At 39.9% G+C, this 22,171-nt stretch overlaps 2 protein-coding genes across 6 annotated transcripts in view; both read left to right on the forward strand.

Annotated features, from left to right (window-relative positions):
- The first annotated feature begins 200 nt into the window (after nucleotides 1-200).
- Nucleotides 201-13,946, forward strand: LOC125897788 (histone acetyltransferase KAT5). 5 transcript variants are annotated; one of them, XM_049591190.1, is made up of 16 exons: nucleotides 201-260; nucleotides 341-407; nucleotides 3,087-3,155; nucleotides 3,289-3,425; nucleotides 5,784-5,852; nucleotides 5,937-6,119; nucleotides 6,657-6,827; nucleotides 6,913-6,987; nucleotides 8,192-8,254; nucleotides 9,041-9,289; nucleotides 9,389-9,478; nucleotides 9,569-9,709; nucleotides 9,843-9,936; nucleotides 10,059-10,218; nucleotides 11,328-11,409; nucleotides 11,879-13,946. In XM_049591190.1, the coding sequence occupies exons 1-16, from the start codon at nucleotides 231-233 to the stop codon at nucleotides 12,011-12,013; spliced, it is 1,815 nt and encodes a 604-aa protein (XP_049447147.1). In that variant the 5' UTR covers nucleotides 201-230; the 3' UTR covers nucleotides 12,014-13,946. The 5 variants fall into 5 exon arrangements, with proteins under 5 accessions (XP_049447147.1, XP_049447148.1, XP_049447149.1 ...); XM_049591191.1 differs by lacking the exon at nucleotides 8,192-8,254; XM_049591192.1 differs by lacking the exon at nucleotides 5,937-6,119.
- A 7,819-nt stretch (nucleotides 13,947-21,765) lies between these two features.
- The window catches only part of zmp:0000001168 (signal-induced proliferation-associated protein 1), a 51,113-nt gene continuing 50,707 nt past the window's right edge, over nucleotides 21,766-22,171 (forward strand). Inside the window, exon 1 of the mRNA XM_049591186.1 lies at nucleotides 21,766-21,907. The gene's annotated coding sequence lies outside the window, so the exon portion shown is untranslated. The remainder of the gene's footprint in view (nucleotides 21,908-22,171) is intronic.

Raw genomic sequence — 22,171 nt, forward strand, 5'->3', positions numbered from 1 at the left:
TTTGTTTATTTTTATCATTTATTTTGTCTTGTAATCCCTATTTGTTGTTGTTGTCATTTTTGTTGTTGACATATTGCTCGCTCGGTGCTTGCTGGGCTCCTGCTTCTTTCTTCCGGTTTGCTTTTCCAACTTCCGCTTCCTACGAGCTTCGAGAATTACTATCTTGCTGTTTATTTCCTCTTTGTCATGGACCGGCATTTTCCCACAACACCCTGCTCCTGCTCTCACAGATGACGAAAATGGCGGACAACGCATCATCGGTAGGTCTTCGAGAGATGTAATTTTATTTTAGAGACATTGACTGGTTTCAGGATGCAAATTAACGAGTTATTTTCGACAGGTCGAGATTGTTGAAGGCTGTCGACTCCCCGTTCTTCGTAAAAACCAAGAGCACGAGGACGAATGGCGTAAGTATTGTCCGTTTATTTTCCCAATGCTAAGCTAGCTAATGCTAACTAGCGAACCTCAGCTGTTGTTATCAGACGCCACGGCCTCCAGGTAAAGCACTGTCAACACCACACTCACAGGGCACACATGCACTTGTACAGTCTGTAGTTTGATTAGCTAATAAAACCACTGTTACATCCCATAAGAGATAAACTTGCTACCCTTCAGACACATTTTTATTGAATACATTTTATGAGGAAAGACAGTCTTAGGTGAAACTCATGTGGCATCAGGCTGTTGTTTACAAATCTGAAGCAGATTGTTCAGATTAAATTGTTGGTTGTCTGAATGCAGATAGCATCACTAACAAGGGTCATGGCTGGGCCAGTGTTCCTACTTGTTTTGACAGGTCGGAGGGTGAGAAAAATAAGAGCCACAGTAAAAACAGCTAAATCTCATTGACACTTTCTCCAGTGAAATTATTATTGTAAATCTTCAGAAATGCTATTATGGCAGCGTTGCCCCTTTAACACCTCAACATGAGTACACATATTTTATGACAGTTTTTAAACTTTATCTCAAAGTGGGTTTTATGCAGTGGTTTGTCTCACCTTAATTGTGACCCTTTAAATTAACAGTAACTATTCACCACCCTCCGTCACAGGTTGCTCAGATCCCTGAGTAGCGTAAAAGGAGATGTTCTCTTCACCGTTTACTTATTTAAATCAACTTTACAGATTTGGGCCCTGTTTCAGAAAGCAGATGTAAGTAACTGAGTCCCACCTTGAAATCAGAGTTGATGAACACTGAGATGGAAAAGTTTCGGGACGAAAAAAGTTTCGGGCTCCAGAACAGCTGATCAGAGTCAGTTCAATCAACTCTGAGTATGTTCACTCCTCTAATGATATTATATGTAGAACTCTGATACCACGATTCACCATGGCAACGGGTAAATAAAAGGCAGAGCCACCATTTTAATCATGTGGATGTAGGGATATTAATGCATGTATATTTATCTTTAAAAAAGTCTGAGTCTGAGTGTGGAAAAGCATCAAGACTGAGTTTACAGAAAGTTTTATTCACCGTACTCCTTTAATTCACGATTTAACCATAGCCTACATTGTAAATACACTTGTTTCGCTTTAATCTGACAGGGACAAAACACAGGGCCAGCAAGTGAAGGTGAAAAATGTGGTTGAAGATTTAAAACATGCATAGGCTGAGATCAAACATGTATAGGCATTGTCTCAACCTGATCCAGTAATAATGTAGTTGGTTATTTGCACTTGAAAACACGTTGAGGTTCAAATACAGTAGATTTAAAATTTCAGACATCTATTTGGATCCTTGGCTCAACAGAATACGCTGGTGTTATTTCAGCTACAGCTGCCTGCTACTCAAACAAATGTTTAAAATTTTGAAATTGTCACTAAAGTGCTGTTAAAACACATTCAGACTATATGCAGTCTATTTGGAAAAAAATCATTCTCATTCACAGCATTCACATCATGACTGATTGAAGTATTTATTCATTCATACTGATTTTTACAATCTGAACTGAGTTTACACATATGCATTAAACATTTTGGTGGAACTGCTTGAACAAACTGATATCTGTGTCGTGTTAAGAGTCACGGCATGAAGTAAAAAAAAAAATAGAAAAAAGAACTCGTAAAATGATGAACACGCAGTGGTTTTATTCTGTGCATTATTGGATCCAATGGCTATCACGTGGCGACAATAAAACATACATATGCAGATACCTGTTTACAGAGATTAGGGGTGACTTAATGCTGTTATAATTTTTTATATGTGAGGGTAAAAAGTGCTGTTCAGAGAAACTACCAGGATTTTGGTTGTGACAGACAGTAAACCTCTGCTAATTAATATCCCTCAATACACACTCTGAGACATACTGCATCAATGAGAAAATGAAACAGCATGTCTGGCTCTGTCAGAGGGAGGAGACGGAGAGAAACTCGGGTTGCTGAAGAAAACCTGCCAGTGAGCAGGTTAGGTTCACAGAGTTAGTTACCATGGTAACTGACACAGAGTTTGAGTAACGTCTTTGTCTGGAATGGAAAACACAATTACTCTTTTCTTGGGGTGAACTAATTCAGAGTTTTTACCAAACCCGCTTTCTGAAACAGGACCCAGACAATGTAAAATCCACTCTGACTTTGGTTATGGTTAAAGGTTATGATGAGAACAAAATAACTTGATTTGTGTGGTAGATACACTTATTCCCTTGTGATAAGTAACATTTATTTTTTGTTTGATTAATTGTTGATAAAATGTCTGGAGATCATGAAAAATGGGCATCAAAATTTCCAAGAGCTGAATGATGTCTTCAAATCACAATATAAAACTTAAAAGATACCTAATTTACAATAATTTAAGGCAGGGAATTTGTCACACCTGAGAAGCTGAAACCAACACGTTTGGCATTTTTGTGTTTTTATTTTCTGTTGCTTGAATTTAGAACTATAGTCTTTTTTTTTTTTTCCAGCAATTCTTGCTATCTTAGTTCAGTGAACGCTACGTGAAAACTTAAACCCACAGTATCTATTGACACTTGTTAAGCGTGGTGGTAAATCTACGTTTGAGCTGATATTTCATGGAAGTCCATCACAATAATTGTATTAATTTGAGTATAATTCATTGCCGATATTAATTTGACTCTTCTGCTTTTCTTGCAGCACTGGCTGAAATTCTAAGCGTGAAGGAAGTCTCATCGAGAAAGCTTTATTATGTTCACTATATTGACTGTAAGTATCGTTTGTGTTTACCTCATTTTTTTTTTTCGTTGACATGCTAACTGTGACAGTCACTGTCATTACATTACACTGAAACATCACAGCATGTGTGTTCTTTTTTGTGTAAAACTGCGTGTGTTAACAGTCAACAAGCGCCTGGATGAGTGGGTCACAGGGGATAGGCTGGACATGAAGAAGCTTCAGTTTCCTAAAAAAGAAGCTAAAACACCAACCAAGAATGGTCTTCCAGGCTCCCGTCCCAGTTCCCCAGAGAGAGAAGTGGTAAGTGCTTGCTGCGCCTCTAAATGTTTATCTCAAACCCCCAAACACTGTAACAATCGGCTCAGGTTTGGCAGGATCATTTTACTGTTGTGAAGACACTAGTTTAAACAATATGAGCCTGTATTTTACATCCCAGCATGATTAACAGCTGCTGAGTAATTTTTAAAGATTGCTGTTTATTCAGATGAGTGATATCAGTCATGTTTCAGACTAGTAAGCTGTTTCTATTGTGTTATGAATATTACCAAGTGGATATATAAACCTGTATGGTGTTGGTCGTCAGTACAACAGGCAGCACAAACAAACAGAATAACTCTTTTTTTTTTTTTTTTTTTTTTTTTATTTTAAACGAGTGAATCATTTTCACTGGTGGTTGTTTTGCTGTGCAGAAAAACTCTGCTTAACTACGAGATATTAGCAACCATTGACATCATCGCTTTGTTAACGACCTACAGTGTTTTAGATGCTGCTTGAAACAGTAGTTTGTCAAAATGTACCAACACAATATATGATGTGTGTGCTAGCTGTGTGGAAACAGGAGTATATGTTCAGTGTTTGTTGTATTTAACCCAGCCTCTACATTTATGGATGATTTTACCAAAATTTTAAGGAGTGTGTGATACAGAGAGCTCTACGTTTTAAAGACACATTGAAATTGTCACTTTTCAGTCTCACGTTTTTGCATTCATACTTGATCAGATCTGATTTAGACTGCCACAGAAACTTCATTTTTAATGCTGTTCATTATCATGGAACACAGGGGTGTCACGATTTCAATTCTAAATCAAAACTTGATTGAAATTAGCTTTGAGTACTTTGAATTTTAGTCCTCTAGAACCAAAAGTAGCATCAGTAATTCTCCCAGTATTTTTTTTCTATACAACTCCCGCCTCCTTCCGTGCAACCAAATGGGATAAACATAGCTTACCTTTAGCCTGCAGCTGCACTTTTTGAAGCACTGTGGCCACTGCTGGAGTCGGACATGATGGAGGTACAGAAGAACTGGAAAATCCCACTGCATCCCTAAAGTCACTGGTGTGATGACAGTTTTTTTTTTAACATAACTCTGTGAGTTATGTAAATGAAGAATGCGTTGTTGACAGAAAAATTAAAATTTGTGGGCTATGCTAGTCAGGTGAAAGTTAAGCAAGGACTTGGGATGACAGTTGTAAAGTTTCCTTCTCCCATCTAGAACAGTGATTCACAACCTTTCTCTTAAAGGGGCCCCTTTCTATCATTGAGTAAACTGATGATCCCTGATTATTAAAATTACTTAATACATAACAATAACAGTACAGAACAACTGATAAACCGTCCAATTAACCCAAATATTTAACTCAATTTGTGTAAAACGTGCAGTTTTGATGAATTTTTAGTGATTATTTCTTGTAATTGTGTCAGAGATGAGATTTTTTTATACTTACAGGAACTTTTTGTACGATTCTCATTCTCTACTATTTAAGTTTTTAATTTCAAACAATCATGCATGCAAACTAGGCAACTTTTTGACAAATTCAGTGTTTTCTTCTTCCAGACATGCTTGGCCATTGTTCTGTTAGCTTTTAAAGAGTGTTCTTTTCTAATGCAGGACAAGGCTGTTTAACAAAGGGTGAAAGCTCTGTGAGTAGGTCTATAGCTTATGTTTAGGTCGTCACCGTGCCCTTGCCCTATGAAATATTGTTTTTAAATTGTATCTTTAATAATCATCTAAACCTTAATGATAACGAACATTTAGTTCTCTTCACAGAAATTAATAAATTGTTGAGATATAGGCCTACCGTATATATTTTTTAAATAGTCCTTATACATCCCTTAAAATCTAGAGGGCCCATGTGACCCCTCCTGAAGATTGTACAATCACTAATAGGGGGCAGGACCCTCAGATTGGGGAACAGCGATCGAGTGGCTCTTCTTTTTGTTCCCAGTCGACTGGTGAAATAAGCTATTGGTATTGCATTTTAAATAAATTACTTATATTTGACCGTAGTGTCATGGCGTAGCACAGTCCAAAGAAATATGGCAGCTATATCGCACTCTACGCCAAGTACTGCGTCTATTTAAAGAAGAATTTGGCAGATCGTTAAAGGATGAAACTAATAATCTGTTGATCCAGGAATCAAGACTCAAACAATAGCATAGCTGTCAGGACTGAGGAAAAAAAAGGTTGAAATCAAAAATTAAATTCAATCATGTTCTTAAATTCAAAAGTCAAATTGAATCATGGATTTGGAGAATCGTGACACCCCTGTTGAAGACGCTAGTTACATTGTGTGTACAGTGAATCCCTGCGTATCGACCTGAGGGTTAATATGAATGTAAGTTAACCCCCTTCCTTCTCTTCCTTTCTGTTCAATTCAGAGGAAGAGTCTAGATCTCAACGTACAATCTGCCACAGCTCCTTCCAGAGGCAAAACCCTCCCCACACCGGTACAACTTGAATTCACACATTCTAGAAATGACTGAGACCTTGTTTAAACCTGGTGTTAACATGCATCTTGTGTGATCATACAGCTATCGGATCATGCTGAACTGCATGGAAATCCAGATATAAACAACCATGACACAAAAAAAGAAGATGGTGATCCGGTCGTGCAGATCACATCTGGAAGTGGTTTAACTCACAGTGTATCCAAAAGTTTGTCAGGTGTATGCACTGGACTTGTCAAGCCACATTTCAACTTCAAATCTTTCAAGGTAGCTGCTATTCTCTGTCTATGATGTAATCTCTCATGTAGTGCTGAAGCTGAGCTTTCATTATCTGCAGGTTTAACAAAAAAATCGCATGTACTAAAGCAGCTAATATAATAATCGCACCACAAGGGAAAAGCTGTTGATTCAGCTGTTGTTTAGCCTCCTGATTTTAAGTTTTGAGTGTAAACCCAATGCAGTTGCAGCTGATCTGTGTCTGTTGCATCTTAATACCAGGTTTTAATAGGGCGTTAACATTGGACTAGATTAACCTGGAGATAAAAAGACATTGGTAAAACCTGCTTAATGTGATACGCTGTGGCTATTCATCCAGACACAGTCGTAGCTCATATAAGTGAACAAGACTGCAGATAATATTAAGATGGCACTCCTTCCCAGCTTTTAATCATTACGTTGCTGTGTATTTTGGAAGCTTAAACACATGCCTCTCACTGGAATCAATAAAAATTCTGATTCATTTAAGTATTTGGTCTGTCCGTGCTCGTTTTAAGCCAAATGTCTAACGATGTCTGTTTGCTGCAGAAGAGGAAAGTAGAGACCGTCCCCTTGGCGACTCAGGTATCCCCGGCCACCCCCGTGCCCTCCCTGCCAAGTTCAGCTGAAGCCTCTCAGGCATCTGTTTTTCCTGCTGTGAGGGAGACCAACACCTTCAAGTCCCGCGAAGACCATGAACAGATCTCCTCGCTCACAACGGTAAAGGAAACCATTCTAGATCCCTTAAATGTTTGAGTTGATGTATTTTTTCACCAGCTAATGCAAAATTTCTTTTTAACAATAGAACGGCACTGCCCGACGACTCATCCCCGCGCAGCCCGGGAGGAAGAGGAAAGCTAACTGTGGGGGAACTGACGAAGTATGTAACTTCAGTATATTTCATCTTTGCAGTTAACTTACTGTTATCTCATTTCAGATGTTTACCTCATGTCGGAGTCTTTGCATCTGTTTAGTATTGAAGAGGCATCATTTTCTTCTTTATTTTAAGCACTACAGTCTTAAATGTATAAACAGTATCATATATTAAATTCAAAACCTTAGTCAAAGAACACATTTTATTTATTTATGTTCATCATCCATACCAATATTGAAAGCCTAAATGATGACAAATTCTGTCTACTTCAATTTGAGCAGTGTTAGTTTGCGTAAGTATTTGTCAGAAAATGAATCACAAATTAGAGAAAAGTAGAAACATTTTTCACGTTTTGTTATCCTACTTAACCCTCTTTTCTTAGGTCATGCTGATGTCTCTGAAACTATCCTTAGAAAACACAAGAATACGAGTTTGTTGACAAAAATATTTGCCATCTGATACTTTGATTAGTTGAATTTTTAAGTGTGTGTGCAGGTTGTGTCACGGTGTTTACAGCAGGGCATTAATGTCACAACTACCTGTTTAAGTACAAGATTCTGAGCCTTAAATCTATTTTGTTAAGACTTGCTTTAGTTTGAAGTTGTTAGAAATCAATAATAAATTAATTATAATTTCTTTTGTTTTACAATCTAGTTTAATATTCTAACCCTAAATGTGTTCCTTGTTTTTGAGATATTGGTGGTGTCACGCAGCTGAAGAACTGATTATAACGTGGTCTATTTTAATTAAATGAGGAAGAAATAAACAACCAACCAAAACAGGTCAGATCTGGATTTTTTTAGGGTTTCTATTCAGTCTGTCGAGCTGCTCGACATGAGCAGTTCAGCTGTCGTGTTGAGTTTAGGAAACTGCTGCGGCTGACCTCCTACATTCTCACATCATCTCTGCTGACAGTGGCCAGTGGGTTCGTCATATAATTTCTCAGAATAATCTGACACTTGCATGAAATAATTGGACTAACAGTTGTGTTTGCTCTTTTCCTCACTCATTCATCGTGTAACATCACTCTCACTACCTGTGATTGCCAGTACCGCTGGCTGAAACCACCCTGGATTGGACTAAAACAGATGTTGCACAGAAGTTCATTACTGTTTTCAATCTGCCCCTTAATCCAAGTGTTTAGTTTAAATAAGAACCATTCCTCTCTTTAGTTTTTAAAAGCCAGTGTTTTTGTGTCTGTTTCTGCTAGATGATAAAGGTTTTGCAGTATAACAACCCTCAAAGTGCCAGTGTCTTTCTACCACCACCAGAGGTCTGTTTTATTTCCTATTATTGCCCGTTGATTGTGTGTTGCTGTGCAAAATTCAGCTGTGCCTTAGTGGGTCCAATAAAATGGAGGTGCTGCTTTCCTCAGACCCAACTCTAATGTGTACAACCACTGTGATTATACCTGTTACTCATTGTGAAGAAATCTGAATGTGTTGAAATCTTAGAATACAAATGCAGCGTTTGATCAAGCAGTTTTTTGTTTTAAAGGAGCGGTGTGTCAGATTTAGGGGGATTTAGTGGCATCTAGAGTTGAGGATTGCAGATTGCCACCAGCTGAAACTTCTCCCTGAATTTCTCCAGTGTTCACTGATCAGGAGGTTTTTAAATCCTCCATTTTATGAATGAACCAGGTGATGAAAACTGGTAAAAACACTGAATACTGCAAGTGTTTTTCTAACTCTCATTATGGAGGGCTGCTAACTATGGTGGCCGATGCAAAAGCATGAACGGCCCCCTGTTTAGAGCCAGTATTTTTTGCCTGCCATTCAGAGGTGTTGTAGAAACGTGGCAGCGCAAAATGGCAATCTCTGGACGAAGACCCCGCTTCCTATGTAGATATCACGCTTATTCTAAGGAAATAAAAACCCTGCCATTCTTATTTTCAGGGGATTATAAACTAAAGAAAACATCCTTATTATATTAGATTCCATATCTGCCAATATATTTCCCTGAACCCTACACACTGGACCTTTAACACAATTTTAACTGCTTGAAAATAACTGCAGCAAGAGTGCCTAACGTGTCTAATGTCTGCTTTGTTCACCACCAGGATTCCCAAGACAGTTCGGACGGCATCCCATCTGCACCCCGCATGACAGGCAGTCTGGTGTCCGACCGCAGCCATGACGACATCGTCACCCGGATGAAAAACATAGAGTGTATAGAATTAGGACGTCACAGACTGAAGCCCTGGTATTTCTCACCGTACCCACAGGAACTCACCACATTGCCCATCCTCTACCTCTGTGAATTCTGTCTCAAGTACCTCAAAAGCCTGAAATGTCTTCAGAGGCATTTGGTGAGAGTCATCAGCATGTCACTGCCTTAAGCCCTTAATCTTCTCCTGCTTCGATTGTTGCTCATTGAGCTCATCCTCGTGTTTCTATGTCTTTGACAGACAAAATGTAATCTAAGACATCCTCCAGGCAACGAGATCTACCGCAAAGGCACCATCTCATTTTTTGAGATTGACGGCAGGAAAAACAAAGTTAGTAATGGGATATTTTTCTCTCCCCTCTCAATGTTTTTAATAACATTCATTGATTTTAATTGATATATGTCTGTTATGTGTTTCCAGACTTATTCCCAGAACCTGTGTTTACTCGCTAAGTGTTTCCTGGACCACAAAACCTTGTATTACGACACAGACCCTTTCCTCTTCTACGTAATGACAGAGTATGACCCCAAAGGCTTCCACATAGTGGGCTACTTCTCTAAGGTACACGAATTTGGCTTAGCATTTTGAACTGTCGGTAAAGTGTGTATACAGTCCACTCATAACAACTCGGACACAATCACGTATCCAACGAGGGCTTCCCAAAACGACACTTAATTTTATTTTCTGTGTGCAGGAAAAAGAGTCTACTGAAGATTACAACGTTGCCTGCATCCTGACCCTGCCTCCCTACCAGCGGAGAGGCTATGGCAAACTGCTCATTGAGTTCAGTAAGTGCAGTTTTAAAAAACAGTGCCACAATGTTCAGTAAATATATGTACATTAAATTCTTTGGGCATTTTCTCTGTAACCTCACCTGTGCTGATCAGTTCACTGCGTCTGTAATTGTCAGGTTACGAGCTGTCCAAGGTAGAAGGGAAGACCGGCACTCCTGAGAAGCCACTTTCTGACCTCGGTCTTTTGTCCTATCGCTCCTACTGGTCCCAGACCATCTTGGAAATTCTCATGGATCTTAAACCTGACAATGGAGAAAGGCCGCAGATAACCATCAAGTAGGTGTCGTGACTCTTGGCACTTTATCTGAGCTTAATACAATGTTTTTATTCTTTTTATATCCTGTCTTTTATACTTGCACTTACCTGTTGGCAAAATGTAGATTAGCCTAACTCACTCTAATAACTATATCCTGCATTAAATCTACCTCACAACAGAACCACATATAAACCTACCTTTACTTACCTGCAACTAGGGGTGGGCGATATACAGAGTATACTCAATGTTTTGTGGCTTGTTCCAAGTGGAATATATATAATGACTGTCTCATGAGCATCAAGTAAAAATGGTTGCATCATGTTTTTTAAGCCACCGGCATGAGACCCACTTTGGTGTTTGTCATAGCTCTTTCCCTCTCAAAGACACACACCAAAAAAAAAAAAAAAGGATTCACAAACACAATTCATCACACACACTCCTCTGCCCAATCCAGACCACTCTCTGTTGGGCGATGAGCAGGCGAAGCATGCGTTTGTGTATCTGTAGGGCTCTGGATTGTGACTCTTTAGTTGCATTTGCGACCATGGAGCACCAGATAACTTGCCAATATTAGTAATATATGAACTGGGAGATGTTAGTTTGTTGGCAGGTCACAGTGAATAAATCCTCACGTTTAACTGCACGGCTGTATTGGTTTAACCCTCAGCTAACTGCTAACTGTTGACTGGAAGATTCACGTTGACGGCCAAAACGCTTCCAGGTCAAGATGAGCACAAGTGGTTCCGCCTTAATTTCTTTCATTAAAACGACACTTCAACTTTATTTCAACAGTACTTAGTTAACTTTATTGTAACCGTTCTTTATTTGCCTGTAACATGACAGCATTTTATTTAACTTTATTGTAATAATACTTTATTTAACTTTATTTCTAACAGTTATTTATTGAATAGTTGAGTATTTTAGTAGTCTGCAGTAGTTTCGAGGAGATTTCAAAGTATCAGTGTATATTGTGTATCGCGATATTGTGGTGTTATTTATTGGCCGAATCACCTAGCACAACCATCACTTAACTTTGGTTGAAAAATGGTCTTGAAAATTCCTAAAAAGCATTACATTTAAGTGTCTGATACCTGGACACACTCTTATATGACTCTTTTTTAACCTCTAGTGAGATCAGTGAGATCACGAGTGTAAAGAAAGAAGATGTCATTTCAACACTTCAGTACCTCAACCTCATCAACTACTACAAGGTGAGAGACTTTATTTCGCTTGTCCCTCAGCCTTGCACTTTTTCATTGTGACTGCAGCTTAATGGTTTATCAATGAACAACTTTTCTGTGTAAATAAACAGTTAAGTAGACTCCCCGTCTGCCTCAAAATAGAGATGTTTCAGATGTTCTGAGTTTTACATTTAAGAAAGTTTTTGATGTCATGACAATTTCTGTTATATAAAAGTGAAAAGAATAAATATATCCAGAGGAGAGGAAAATTTGACCTGTAGATTTTGCTTATTTCATCAGTGATGGCAGTTTTTATTTTCATTCATTTTTACACCACACCACAGTACAGGTAGCTGATATAATAAACTAGTGGTATCCAGTCAGATCACATACTGATGTACTGAGATGTGGTTAATCCCAGCTGCATGCAGTATGCCATAGAAAATGTGATGTGACATTCTATCTAAACTTTTGACTGTGTCTTGTCTCTTGAATCTAGGGTCAGTACATCCTGACTCTTTCAGAGGACATAGTGGACGGGCACGAAAGAGCGATGCAGAAGAGACACTTGCGCATTGATCCAAAATGCCTTCACTTCACACCTAAGGACTGGAGCAAGAGGGGCAAGTGGTAGAGTCCCGGCTCAGTTCACTGAACACCCTCCCCGCACCGCCAGATAGCAGACTTGAAGCAAACAGTGGATCAGATAAAGGTTTTATTTCTCAGTGTGTCTCACCGAGAACCTCAAAACCTTTCTGAAACCAGGACTCCTCTTCAGATAAAAACACAATGAACATTAAGTGTCACTTGAGATGCATAAGCTTTTATTGTGAATATTCATTGTATATTGTGAGTTTAAAAAGCTCTCAGACTTGGGGACAAAAGAGAGGCTGGTTAACGGTGACATCGCCAAAATATACACCACACCTACTACTGTGTAAAAGATCCTGTTTATGACCAACAGTGCGTTAAAATAGAGATATGGTGTCTGTTTAATAGTGTAAATTAGAACATACGGACCACCTGATGGAAGCAAGATGGTTGCTTTTATAGACAATGATGAGTTCTACAGTGAATTGCCTCATCTGTTGATGACTCCACGTTATGTACAAACCACAAAGGGGGTTTCCTTTCCTTAAATTCAACATGGAACAGTTTTGTTTTTTTGCTTTGACCAACACAAACACAAGTGTGTGATTTTGTCTACATCCTTTCTATCTGCTGCACAAAGAACTGGCGTGGAATTGTCGTCGTCAGAATTATTAATGTTCCCCAGAAGACTTCAAATTACTTGTGTAAATCTATCCAATAACATCGATTTAGTTTGTCATGGACCTCAACAGCTTAGGTTTCTTAAAATACAAGACCTGTTAGCACTCCTTAAAGGTATGCTATTCTGGGTTGTCGGTTACTGGTTGGAAACACGCTCGCCGGTGAAAGTGAAATTAAAAGACAACCCCAGATTCACTTTCATTTGCCGATCATGTGTTTGCATTTTGCCGGCGTTGCGTGTCTTGGATGTCTGCTGCCACAGTCTGCCACCAGGGGTCTCATTTATAGACATTGCGAGGCATACGCCACTTGTCACGCAAAAGTTGTGATTTATAGAAAGAGACGTGATGGGAGAAACTTTGACCCATGCTTATGAACATTTTTAAGTCGGGAAATTGGCGATGCAGATGGTGAAGTGGAAGCCTGATTGATTTTTGCCGCACGCCATTTTTGGCTTTTGCTTGTTCGTACAATTTTAGTGTGGATCCTATGTATTGTTTTATAAATGAGACATTTGGTCGCTACTTTGTCATGAACCCCGACCACACCTAAGCGCTTAGGGTGTACACGCCTATAAATGTTCCAAACACAGAAAATACAGGCAGAGGGCAGAATCAGTGCAGAAAAATAAACCTTTACGCACCTCAAATGAGTCATTACGTGATGACTGAGAGGTCTGTATGAGTCTATACATTTTATTTAAGGAGAATCCTGCATAGTATATCTGTAAACAATAGTTATAACTTCTGTCTGAACAGCACTCCAAAAATGTTGTCATCTCTTTCTACTTTAAATATAGATTTTTTTTAAAACAAAGTGTGCAGGCTTCAGAGTATCTCCCAAACCTCTAACTGATTAAAGATTCTATGGTCTTTTAACTAACAGGGAGAACAGAGATGTCGTAGTACCAATATGGCTCACTTGTAAAAATATTTATGTTCCAAAAAACAGCCAGAACAATTTGGATACAGACAAAAAAAAATCATAACTAGACATGAAGACCTATAATTATAATGTTGCTTCAGCTCCAGCGTGGTCAGTTCAGGCTTGTTATCTTTTACAGTCGTAGCTCTGCGTTTCATTTCCCTATGTTTGAACTAGATGGAAGTATTTATGCTCTTTGTTCGTGATCATCCAGATGATTCTTCCTTTTTCAGATAATCCCCCATCATGATCATCTGTGCCGTGTGCAATGAGACAAATCAACTCCCCCACTTTAAACATACGTTCCCCCGCACCTGTACATACTGAACCTGATTGTAAAAAAAAAAAAAAAAAAAAAAAACACAAGAAAAGCTTAGCAGACAGAAGCCATGTTGAACTGTTAGAGGAATGTAAATTTTGTGTACAGTTGTCTTTAGTGTCTTTTTTTACTTAATGTAAACTAACTGGCTGCACAATATCAACAGGAAAAGACATAAAAGTGGTATCCTACTTTCAGTTTGTGTTTTATGTTTACATGTCACAAAGGATGTTGAATTTACCCTGTTGAAATGATTTAGTATATCTTTAAGTGAAACACAGTTGAGAGTATGATTTGAACGTTTGATATGAAAAGCTTGTTGAATTGATAAAAAAACATCTTAAAAACCCTAAAAGAGTCTGAAATGTGTGTCTGAAGAAGTTAGTCTTTCCCCTGTTCAGGTGCAGTGTTTTTATTGGCAAGCAGGTTTAAAAGAAAAGAGTTGAGGCGTCTTTATAGTGAGGGCTTGACAGTAATGTCACCAACTATAGTATGCACATATATTTCAGAAGGCGACGCCTCCCAGGGAATTATCACTCCTGGTCTGAAATAAACCACTTTCAAAATATGACTTAAAAAAAAAAAAAGTGGTCTCCTCCCAGCTGACATTGGACGTCAGTATGACATCAGAGAGATGTTGGACTCTTGCGTCAGGCAGATGTTAAATTTTGTTTGGATTGACAATTGGCAGCATGGTGGTTAGCATTGTTGCCTCACAGCAAGAGGGCTCCCGGTTCGAACCCAGGGTGGGTGAGCCCTTCTGTGTGGAGTTTGTATGTTCTGCCCCATGTCAGCGTGGGTTTTTTCAGGGTACTCCTGCTTCCTTCCACAGTCTAAAGACATGCAGGTTAACTGGTGACTCTAAATTGTCCGTAGGTGTGAATGTGAGTGTGAATGGTTGTCTGTCTCTATGTGTCAGCCCTGTGATAGTCTGGTGACCTGTCCAGGGTGTACACCGCCTCTTGCCAAATGTCAGCTGGGATAGGCTCCACCCCCCCATGACCCCTAACAGGATAAGCACCTACGGACAATGAATGAATGAGAATGGTGTTGACGATATCTTAAATGTCTAATGATGATAGAATTCTATGTTTTGTCAGCGTTAGTGTTATGACGTGTCGAGTGTTGGATTTGGTTCTTCATACCTTGTGGCTAAATGTTATTCTATGTCAAGATGACAATGGCATGAGAAGTTTGGAAGACATTGGGTTTTGGTTACTTAAAACTTTAAACCAACAAAATATCAAGTTTCATCTCTCGTCAGTATTGTATGTCAAATTGACGACATTGTTCTGACATTGGATTTTAGTCACTTGACGTCACAACCTTACTTCAACCATAAACAATCTTCTAATGATCTCATTGACTAGCTGGGTTGGCTCAACTTGCCCCCGCTGAGGGGTAACATGACCCACACAGGCGGTAAATCTTGTGCCCTGTTCTTTTTACATCTGCAGACCTCCGTCAAGCAGCTCGGATTTCCCGCCATTTTATTATTTTATCCACTTTGCTTCAACCGATCACCACCAACATTTTTTCACCTGTTCCTTGTCCCATTATCAACCTTTCCGGAAAATTTCATCAAAATCCGTCCACAACTTTTCGAGTTATTTTGCAGACAAATAGACAAACGCCGGCGAGAACATAACCTCCTTGGTGGAGGTGATAACCATAAGTGAGCCACGGACTCAACTTCTCCCAAGCCTTTTGGCTCCAGTTACCTCACCCCCACCAATTTGACAAATTATTAAGCCTCATACTGAGACTTCCTGCCCTAATAAGTGTGAGATTTTTATGCCTCTGCACTGGTGATAGATGTGGGTGAAGGAATTATGTTTTTGTGTTGTTTGTACGTCTGTCTGTCCATCCCATTCTCGTGAACACAATATCTCAAGTACACCTTCAGGGAATTCAAAATCTGGCACTTGGACTAAGTGAGTGAGAATTTGGTGGTTAAAGGTCAAGGTCACTGTGACCATGCATCTGTGTCATTTTCATGATTGCAGTATCTCAAGAACACCTTGAGGGACTGTCCTCAAATTTGGCACAAACGTCCACTTGGACTCACGAATGAAGTGATTAGAATTTGGTCGTCAAAGGTCATTGTGACCTCACAAAACATTTTTGGCCATAAATCAGGAATTCATTGGCTGATTGTGACAAAATTGTACACATGTCTGATAGGACTAAATGATGAAGGGCTGACATTTTAAATCCAAAATGTCAAAGGTCAGCTTCACTGTGACATCACAATGTTCTGCCTTAACACTTTTCTTTCCTTCTATTCAGCGTCATAGCTCAGGAGCAGAAGAGGAGACATTTGGTCAGATGCTGAATTGGCGACACTAATCTTGAAACTGATTGTATAGATCCTCTGTGCTGCTGTGGGCAAGATGTGTTTGAAGCCTTAATGTTTCCACAGACATAGATGTAAACTGTAAGTGCAACATAACAGGTTCACAGAGGTGTATAACTGCAAGGCGGTAATTTCATATTTGTCTGTGATTGTTCAGACACAAGAATCATGACTCCTTTAACATAAAAGTATCAGTATGAATGTACTTGAAAGTGCTTACTGCTCTGTCCATGGGACTTTCTCCATCGCAGGTTAAGAAAAATGGATAACGCTTCAAAATGTGATGTCACATGACCAATTTTGTCTCTGGTTGCCTAGAAACGGGGGATGGCTCAACTTCCTTACAGGCTCAAATCACCCTGTTCTCCCCAAGGGTAAAGGGGGAGGCATGTCAAAAAAAGAATTTTAATGACTGGGGCAGGACTGATATATTTTATTTTTGGTTTGGGAGAGGGGCATGCTAATGAAATGGTTCAATGTTGTGTTTATTTTACTGATGATTTTTTAAAGAAAACATGCCTTTCAAACTGGTCTGCGAGTTTTTGGAAGGCATATTTTTCTGTGATAAATGGTGTAATTTTGGTAATTCCAAGAAAATGTGCCTTCCAAACCCCTCAGGCTGGTTGCCAAGGCGCGTTTTCTTTAAAAAATCACCAAAATCACACCATTTATCACAACCAGAAAGTGTCAAAACAGAAATTATTGTTGGATTTTCACATTTCTAATGGTCCTTGGACACATCAAGTGCAATGAAGGCTTCAGTCAGAAAAAAACCCCAAACAAATCTGAGCTTAAAATAGTGATAATTTATCAAAATCACTTTGACATCTCATTTAAAAACTAACCAGTTTTTTTTCAACTCCAGGCTTTCTTCTTGTAACTTTCAAACACCAAAGGGTAAGTTTTATAATAACTAATTTATGGTGGAGGGAGGGTCATGTATTTTCCACCAGTCACTCAGGGAGGCTCAAGGAAAAAATACTTTAGCTTCAGGGAGTGTCTAAAACAAAGTCAGACTCAAGCCACCCCCTTTCTCTGATAAATAAAGAACAGTCCCTTAATGGATGTCACTTACATCAGTGTAGAGCAGACCTGTTGACAAAGGTCTCTGAAGGGCTGAAGAATACAGCTTCAGACTGATTGTAATGTGAGCAATATGTGTAAACATACAAATTTCCAAAGGTGAAATCAGCTCAAAATATTCTGTTTGGCTAAAGCTCTTTTTTCAGGAAGTTTAACAGCCACCAGAGGGCAACATCATGCATTTCCCTCTCTGTATATGCAAAATCGCATTAGCGAAGTTGAAACCACGGGCTAAAATTAGGCAAGAGGATGTTTGTTGAAAGGGAAATGTAGTAGTGCAACCTGACCATCGTGATTCTGTTACAGCTGCCGAGGGACTGGAGAAATATCAACAACAAATGGACACCTGCAGTGGATCCAATGTGGTTATCCAAGCTACAGGTAGATGCAAAATATCTGCTCAAGTATGATCCTAAATCGAGAGTAAGTTTACTGAACGTTTTCTTAAACTGGTTCACTGCTGCTGCTGCTGCTGGGCAGAACAAGGTAGATAAACAGTTTAACATGGAAAACCTTCAGTAACACGCAGCTTCCTCTGCAGGGGCACACACATCTGTTGGAGGGCCATTCTCCTTTTAATGGGTCAGCTTGGCAGTGCTCAGGCATGATGATGTTTAACTTCTGCAAGTCGGGTTTGAATTAACAGCCCCTCTCTGGTGAAACCTCTCCCAACATCACATCACACCCATTTTCTTTCTGCACCTGGCAGAGCCACACCAGCCCCCCCAGAGGACTGGGAAGAATTTCACACTCATCTAATATCCTCAGCACATTACTCATTTGGGCAGCTCTTCCTGATGTTTGCCACATTTCCTCATCCTGATTCCTGACTGGTGGCAGGTTGGGTGTTACTCAGATAAAATCTCACAAGAAAATATGTATACAAGAGCTGAAACGATAAAGTATAATTGGGAGAGTCACAGCAAGTATGAGCAAATATTCTCAGGTTTCAGCCTCCTGATGTGGATTATTGCTGTTTTTCTTTTGGACAGTTTCACAAAAGTTATAAAAGAGCTTTGGTTTTTATTGTACTGAAATCACTGTCACTGTTTCAAACCTCACGTCTCAAGCATTGGATGTCTCATTAAATATGTCATAAGAGGCAGTGGTGCCCCCAGAAATTTTTCATAGTGGTGGCCAAATGGGGCCACTGAAAATCTTGTGGTGGCACACCAAAAGCAAAAGCTGTAACTTCAGGAATTCTATTATGCTGTTGTATTTTATGGACTAGTTAAATTATGTCCGAGCCAGTCTGTGACGCCTGGCTGCCACCCAGCACACGATGCACCAGACCCTGATTTCAGCATTGTCCCCATACTAAGCGAGGTGCTCAAGGTCTGAAATGTCTGTTTCATCAACGTCTTCTTGACCGGAGCTCAGAGCTTGGACATCCGTAGGGCGCTCGGAGTAGAGCCGCTGCTCCTGCGCGTCAAAAGGGGTCAGTTGAGGTGGTTTGGCTGTTTGATCAGGATGCCTCCTGGGCACCTCCTGCTGGAGGTGTTTCGGGCACGTCCCACTGGTAGGAGGCCCCGGGGCAGACCCAGAACACTCTGGAGGGATTACATATCTCATCTGGCCTGGGAACACCTCGGGGTCCCCCAGGAGGAGCTGGAAAGCGTTGCTGGGGAGAGGGACGTCTGGGGTGGTTTGCTTGGCCTGCTGCCCCCGCAACCCGGCCCCGGATAAACAGATGAAAATGGATGGATGGATGGATGAATGGAAGGCATAACATGCTGATATACTTTGGTTCCCTTTTCGCAGCAAATATTACTAATGATCTGATGTGCATAGATTAATACCGGTAAACATTTTGAGTTCCACAACAATCCTGTGTTAATGTGTTATGTATCTGTAAATACATGTGTTAGGTCAGGGGTCAGTGACCTTTGCTATCAAAAGAGCCATTTTGACCCAAAAAGCTCTTAAGTTATCTGTCAAGGCCCACAAAACATATTTAAGCCTTATAATGAAGGGAACAGTTCGTCTTAATTAGCCTATTGACATTACTCTCTGGTCTAAACGAGCATTTGTTAATATTCTCGGGTTTCAGCTTCTTAATGTGGATATTTGCTGCTTTTTTGTTTAAGATTATAAACTAAATATCTTTGGACAGTTAGTCAGTCAGAAGTTAGGAAAAAGGTTTGGTTTGTATTGTGCTGACATCATTGTCATTGAACCTCAAACCTCAGGTCTCAAGTATTGATTGTCTCTTAAAATATGTCATAAGAGGCAGTGGTGCCCCCAGAAATTTTTCATAGTGGTTGGATGGATGGATGGATGGATTTTACCACTGGTATTTTAACATTGCAGCATTGGCAGTAAAAGCAAATGGATATGTCCACCCATTGTTAAATTCTCTATTGTCCTCCAAGACTGTTTTTTTAAATCTGGAATCCATAGCTAGCTTAGCCAGGGAGAGCCGAGGCAAGCCATCGCTATTTAGGTTTGGCAGAATTTAAAGGAAAAGGTGACAGGCTGTATGACACACATTTAATTGATGAAATGTAAAAATGTATTCTGCGTATGGGCTACACATTTTTACAGAAGAGAATGTAAGAATCACTCAAGGCCGACGATGAAAAATGAAATTGTTAAAAAAAATAGCTGTAATTAATTTCTATATCATTTTTTTTGTCAAAGCCATAGAGGGCCACTGGAGAGGGGCTAAAGGGACACATGTGGCCCTGGAGCCACAGGTTGCCTACCCCTGTGTTAGGTAATTCATTGCTCTTCAAATAGGCTGGTTGTCCTTTTCATTAAAAAGACAAATGTACAGTTTTAATTTGAAGGAGTATATTGATTGTAAGGAACAAAATATTTAGTGGGAACAGGCCTACTTAGGTTTAATGCTGCGTTCCATTTACCTCGGAGGTTGGACCTGGGAATGACGTCATGTGTTTATCGCGTTCCACTGCAACAATTCAGAAAACCAAGATGTTGTAAGCATTACCAGGTCAAGGCAGGCTAGCCAATGTTAGTAATACCAGTTAATATAAATGCATCACATCGAATTTTGTACTTACGAACCCTTTAGCAAGGTGTCCACAGATAGAAGTTAAACAGGACTGTGGGTGCCACTGTTTTAATGGTACACAAAGTAGACAGAAGTACTAATTGACAGTCTATTACCACTAGGGTTCCCACTAACATGGAAAACCTGGAAAAGTCATCGAATTTCGCAATCACGTTGCCCATTTGAAGTCATTGAAAGTCATGAAAAAGTCAGGGAATTTTGTTGTGTGTAACAAAATTGTGACAATAATCTGTAGATAACCTTCAGTGTAATTTAACAGCAAATTAATTTTGGTTTGCTGTTGACTTGTGTAGCTTTAACATGCGTCGAAGTGTGACAACTTTTGTTTACCATCACGTATGTTTCGATATTTCCTCCTTGGGTTCGTCTCTCCCTTCCTGTGTGCCAGCCAGCTGAAATTATGGGTTGAATCTAGAATGTTTGAACAACATATCATGGAAATGTTGGGAAATTTTGTTTATGAAAATTTGTGGGAACCCTGCACTACAGTTTTCACTAGGAGCAGCCATCTTGGATTTTGAGGTCTTCGGGGGGGTTTCAGCTGACATTTCTGCCCGGGAATTCAGGAATTTCAAATTTCAAATGTAACGTACCATTAAACAAAAAAGACAGAGAGGCCTTTAATTATTTTCCATTATTTCATTATTTGTGTGAAAGGAGGGCAGGAATTGAATCAGGGTGGCCACAACACCCCCACCCCCACCCCTTGGCCACCCTTCAGTGGCGCTGCTGATAAGACGGACAAAACTTAAGAGAGAAATGTGTCTCTCAGCTCATACAAGTATTAAGGTCTCCATGGTCTTGGTGGAACATTTCCACAGGGTGTCACTGTAGCACTGATTGTCCAAAATGACCTCTGGTGTGATGAAGAGCTTAAGAGCCTCACACCATCACAAATCATGCTCCAGCAACTATATACACCATGAATACCAGTAAATCAAGCATCAACTTTATTAATAGTGTCAGTGGGGTATGATCTTACACAGTCTTTAACCTCGCAGAATATTGATATTTTTAATTATTAGCTCACACGTATAAGACATTCATGAACTCTATATCGCCACGTGGAAATGTTAGCTGACATTTCACTTTGTGTGAATATCTGAAATGTACTTGTATGTGAGGTAATGAGTTGTTAGACATTTTTATTGGCTCATTTTTCAGATTAAAGCTCTGCTGAACACCAGAGGAAACTCCAAAGACACCTCCTGACTGCTGATGAACACACCGAGGTATGCTTGTTTTTCAGAAAACTGTCCATCTACTATCAGCTCGTGCCTCTGTTTTTATTCTCTTATCTCTTCAAGGCACACACCACCAACAACGCAGGCCTCTCCACCTCCTCCTCCACCCCGCCCCCAACCTCAGACCGGAGCCACTGACCTGGTAACACACACAGCCATATGGTATGGCCAGGACGGGACTCCATACAGTAATTAGGGGGATGGTGCCGGACACTTGGCTCTGCTGCGGTGTAGGTTAAGCAGCATGATTCCTCTCCTCTCCTGAACATCAGTAAATGGTTTACCCAAATTCTCAGGTATGTGTTAATTTAAGATGACTGAAAGGGAAGAAAAAATAAAACAGGCTATGTTGTTACACTCCTGTGCACTCATTGTTCTTATGCAAGCTGATTGTTTGTTATGGTCTCGACCCACACTGGGTGCGTTTGGGGAGTACACAGAGGTCTCTACAAATAAACACACCATCACACACACACACACACACACACACAAACACACACACACTGACATTTTCACCTTTGCCCCTGTGCCTGCTTTTGAGCCTTTATCTCTCTCGTGCA

Source organism: Epinephelus fuscoguttatus, linkage group LG12, assembly GCF_011397635.1.
Source record: "Epinephelus fuscoguttatus linkage group LG12, E.fuscoguttatus.final_Chr_v1".
NCBI classification, from domain to species: Eukaryota; Metazoa; Chordata; class Actinopteri; order Perciformes; family Serranidae; genus Epinephelus; species Epinephelus fuscoguttatus.